This window comes from Egretta garzetta, unplaced genomic scaffold (genome assembly GCF_000687185.1).
Source record: "Egretta garzetta isolate BGI_Z169 unplaced genomic scaffold, ASM68718v1 scaffold117, whole genome shotgun sequence".
NCBI lineage: Eukaryota > Metazoa > Chordata > Aves > Pelecaniformes > Ardeidae > Egretta > Egretta garzetta.
Genome location: NW_009260479.1, coordinates 2,167,228 through 2,172,063, shown reverse-complemented (window position 1 = coordinate 2,172,063; position 4,836 = coordinate 2,167,228). Strand labels below are relative to the sequence as shown.

The following is a 4,836-nucleotide window of genomic DNA, read 5'->3' as shown; positions in this document are numbered from 1 at the left end:
AAAGGTTTTTTTAAACCCAAAGTTAAAATCAAGCACTTCTCCTTTTTTTGAAGCTTGGAAGGGCTGGGACTGAAGTTTTGGCAATGTCTGCTCTGGCTAGGGCTACGTGCACTAACTGGGGCAAAACAAGTGAAAACTCCTTACAGAAAGAGTCAAAAATAACAGCACTTACTGCTTCACCACCAATAAACTGGTTACACCTTTGCTTTGCCACTATAATTACCTCTGAAGGATTCACTTGCCCTTCTTTCTCTTCTCCTAACCTACCTTCCCTTAGTTTTGGCTCTCTTCTTTTGCCCCCCCCCCCATCTCTTCTTCCCCCCCCCTTCTTTCCCCAGTCCCTCCTCAGAGACAATGAGATCCTCCCCATTCTCCCCCTCCAACATAGGAGTCCATGGCATTTCTTAGCCCGCTTACCTGCTTTGAAGTTATTTCTGCCCTTTCTGAGTGAGTGTATGTTCAAAGCCCAGAAAAAACCTTTTTGTAAACATTTCTATATGCTTATTAGCCAGGATAATTGATACATATGTTAACACATCATCTCCTGCAGTTATTTAACCCAGGTGCTGCTTAGAGGACACAAGCAGGGAGCCTGCATTGCTGACTGTTAGACAACCAGTAGGAAACTTTGGGAATGAAGGGAGGATTTAAAGTGCATACATTGGACGCCTACAGTAGACATAGGCAATGCCTTCTCTTTGCAAGTGACAAGTTGTTCAATTAGGGAACAGGAATAAATACCAGTTTGAAAGTGACGGATCTGTTTGCTTGGGGCTCTTCCACAATTTTCTGCAAATTAGCTGCAACTGAAATCACACACACACACAAAGAAAATGGGCAAATATTAGGACAGGCTAGAGAAAAACATCCCAAAATCATTAGGCCTCTTCCTATTACTCAGCAAACAGACTTTTAAAGTGACAGAAAAAGTTTGGGTCTCAATTAAACTCAGTCTACTTAAATCTAAAGCTTTAAACTGTGGAAATGCTGCCATTTATTACTATGCTGCTTTTTCAGAGGTAGTTATTTTTTCCTGGATGTGGTAGGATTAGTAGCAATAAACCACCTGGAAATCCAGTTAATTTTGCACTAGCAGCCTTTCCAGATGTCATGGCTTGTGTATAAGGAACAGTTTTGTTCGCTGTAGTTGAAATATACAGGCAGCGCTGACAGTTTAAAAGTCTCACCTGCTGCACAGGACACGTTTATTTAGCAAACTGTTGCTAGAGGTAGCTGTTCATGCTCACTTGAAGTGGAGCAACACGGGCTGCTGCCCTAGTGCATGTGCACTTCGTACCTCCTTCCCCAGCCCTACTTAAAATCAAAAAGCCTGGCTGATTCCAGTCGCAGACCTCTCTTGTGCAGAACCTGTGAGCAGTACAGGCTTGTGCAGCAATTTGGCAATGCATGTATGTCAGGTGATAGTGATTTAGCTAATCCATCGATCAGCCTTCATTTTGCACAACAAGGAACACTTGCTTCGTAATGTTTCCAACTAGATCCTATTCTTGTGGACTGGGAGTTGCCTAAATGTACCGGCACAGAACTGTCACCAGAATTAACAGCAGTTTTGTAGAGCTACTGGGGTAGAGAATCAAGGCCACAGCAAACTCTTCTGGTACCCACTAATGGGGTCATTTGAAACATGCAAACAATTAACTGAAATAGAGCAGAAAAAGTAATACTAATTACCTATTACCAGATCTCTGCCATCGACAAGACCTGCTGAAATGAGTTCTTGAGACACACCGTCAGCAGTATCTGTTGGGGAGAAACCCAAGAGCCAGTCAACACATACTAGGAATTGTCCAACTGATGAAGGCACCACACAGAAACCTAAAGGAGCTTGTACAAACCAAACAGCAAAAGTGTTGTTTACACAAGATGGGTATTAGCATGTACACCAGGTGTAGTCAGACAGCTCTGAGCTATGCTGTCAAACTCCAAGTTGGAATTCAAAGAGCTGCGCTTTGGTCATATCCATGAACAGTTTTACAAGAAGGGTGTTCTCAGCAGCAGTGCTCCAAGCCTGACAGTAAGGCAAGCCCTTCAGGAAGGCACTGCAGACACACACTCATACAGGGTTTCCATACACACAACTGCACAACACTGAACACAAAACTTCCCCCCCACCAAAACCACCTCCACACACTCAAATTTCCCACCAGCTCACCTCTCCCTGGGGTAAATTCAAATCGGATATCATTGAGCTCTTTTTTTGAATTCCTGTAGAAAGAAGAGAATTTTATATAGAAGAGACCATTTCATTGCACTGATAGATGCCCGAAAGAAAGTGCTGGCATTGAATAATCAATCTGTGAAGAGACGTGAATTCACTGCAGCCCTCCCCCTCATAGGCCAAAAACTAATCACTTGGGTGCGCGTCTGGAAGCAGGGGTCTCAGCACACTCTGCCTCTCAACCTGACAGAGCCTGAGTGGGCTGAAGTCCAGAGTGAGTGAGTGCCACCTCTCTGGTATAAGACCACGTTGTTCCACTGTCTCAGCAACTCCTATCTGCCAGCAGATACATCCCTGGAGCACATCCCTCGGAGGAAGGAAGGACCCCCTACCTCCAGATGCACACACATCGTGCAGCTGTGCAGGAATGACTGGGAGGTGATGCTCGGAAGTCCCAGCCCAATGCCTATGAACAACCAAGATGCCTCCAGAGATGAGAGGCAGGTTCCTTAAGTTAGAAATGTCAATATGTGTAATGATAGCAGAATGCGCTTACAATCCTTTTTCTGCCTATTTCTAGGGGCATAGACCAGAATCCATGCCTTGAATTGGGTAAAAGCTCTTCACTCTCAGAACTGGCTGAAGTCTGAAGTTGTGCCTGAATAGTTAGATGGTCCAGCACAAGGCCAGAACCCCTGGAACCCTGATACCCTTTAGGGGACCCATCTAATTCCTTTCTCTGTTAGAGTTTAGGAATATTTATCTAGATATCAAAACCTCTTTCAACCTACAGCTCTTCCCAAACTGAAGAAGTGGATGAGATAAACTGCTTTTCTGGGTCCCAGTTTCAGAAAAGCGGATGAAAGCCAAGCTGACAAACAACATGTAACCACCACCCTTTTGATTAAAAGGCAGGTGGCAAGGTGCACTACACAAGTCTTCCAGCATCCCTCTCTACAAAGGTTCACTTTGAGACAACAGGTCAGTTTTGTGTCCTTACCTTAACCTTAGTACAAGGCTGATGGGGACTTTCGTATCTTCCTGTACCGGAGCTGCAGCAGGGGCAGGTGGGGCCTGCAATAGGATTACATCATTTTAAAGCAGGTGAACATTTCCTTTCTTTGGTTTTAAAACTAGCGATAACCTTGATCAACTATAAATACAAATGAAAGTTCAACACATCATTGGAATCATGACACTACAGTGAAAAAGACAACAGACTAGTGAAACAGAAGAACTTCACACTTAAACAGTAACCCAAGAGGTTCTCTCTGCAATTGCCTTGAAAAAGAGTAAAAGCCACACAACTTTGAGAAATGCCAAAACGGCAGACTTCAGAAGTAGTGCTAAATGTGAAAAGATTGCTTGCTTTGCATCAAAACTTAAAGGTTTGGGGCATTCATGACAGCTTCAAGACTTCCTGTGCTTTAATCCCTGCCCCAAACATCTGCTTTAAAAGCCTGATACAATTGCAAAGAGTAGGTAGGAAATAATTTAACTGGCAGATTAGCGTACACTCTCAGTTACTTTTTTGTGAAATCAAAGGCTTTAAGAGCGTCTAGCAGCAATTTTATAGCTGCCTATTTTAATTTCTAAATTAATTCTGAGGAGTTATTGGAACCTGTAATCAAAGCATTTTATATTGGTCAGCAGCAGATTTCCAGAAGGAAAGATCCAGGAGGTGTCCATCTTTACAGCACTTGTGATACTTCCAGTAAAGGGCTAATTGTTAATCAATCTCCATCAAAACTCCAAACAAAACAGAGAAGGGTCAGTCACTCTTCCACTGCACAAGTCATCTGTACTGCACATGCTGAGGCAGGGATTTTAAATCTGCAGTAACAAGACAGACACAATGCTAGGCTGATAATTTAAGCCTAGAAGTCTTGACCAAGTTTTTTCATCATTCACTTGCTTTTTTGTGAGAGAAAAAACCCCTAGCCCTTTGTTTAAGACTAGTATTTTACTCCATCTGTTGGTGCTTGTGTGTCAGTAATGCAGCTTGGGGCTTCTGACCACAACCTTGTTTCTGTTGAAGCTGAAAGCTTTACTAGGTCAGTGAAAACAAACAAGGGTTCATAGAGAAGCCCAGAGGTCTGCAAAACAGTAACCAGCAAGCTACAAGAACCAGAGAAGAGCTGTAAAGAACAGCATATTGACAAAGAAGAGCCATAAAGAACACACTGACACAAAGGTATGGAGTTCACCTTAGGACAAGCTACCAACACATAAGCTATTGGGCACTAGTGGCAGGGAGCAAGATACTCCGCTAGTGCAAGTCAAAACACTTTCATTGAGGAACACTGCTACTTCAGTTTACCAAACAGAGTCCTGGCCTTCACTGCTGCTGCTGTTTCAACTGTTGCATAAAATTCAGGGATAAAACACTGGCCCTTTTTCAAGAGGTTTGAAGGGGTTTGATTGAAGTATTAAAGCTACTTTTAATGTAGCCAAGAATACATCAGACCCCAACTCCACTGTTTTTGTTTAATGACTAATGCACTGCCTTTAACAGTTTTGTAAACAGGAACATGAGCTGACTGCGGTGAAGCGATATACATATCTTTCTACATTCTTTAAAACAAAAATAATGAAACATTTCTAGGAAGAAGTAAGTTTAAGAGTGATTTTTCTGACCAACGCTGCCAAATCTCTTT

The 4,836-nt window shown here is 42.8% G+C and overlaps 1 protein-coding gene across 1 annotated transcript in view; it reads right to left on the bottom strand.

Moving 5' to 3' along the window:
- The window catches only part of OXSR1 (oxidative stress responsive kinase 1), a 93,324-nt gene that overhangs the window by 348 nt on the left and 88,140 nt on the right, over positions 1 to 4,836 (bottom strand). The window contains exons 14-17 of the mRNA XM_035899636.1: positions 3,180 to 3,253; positions 2,174 to 2,226; positions 1,693 to 1,761; positions 742 to 806 (exon numbers count right to left, since the gene is read on the bottom strand). Coding sequence (XP_035755529.1) covers positions 742 to 806; positions 1,693 to 1,761; positions 2,174 to 2,226; positions 3,180 to 3,253 — 261 coding nt within the window. The remainder of the gene's footprint in view (positions 1 to 741; positions 807 to 1,692; positions 1,762 to 2,173; positions 2,227 to 3,179; positions 3,254 to 4,836) is intronic.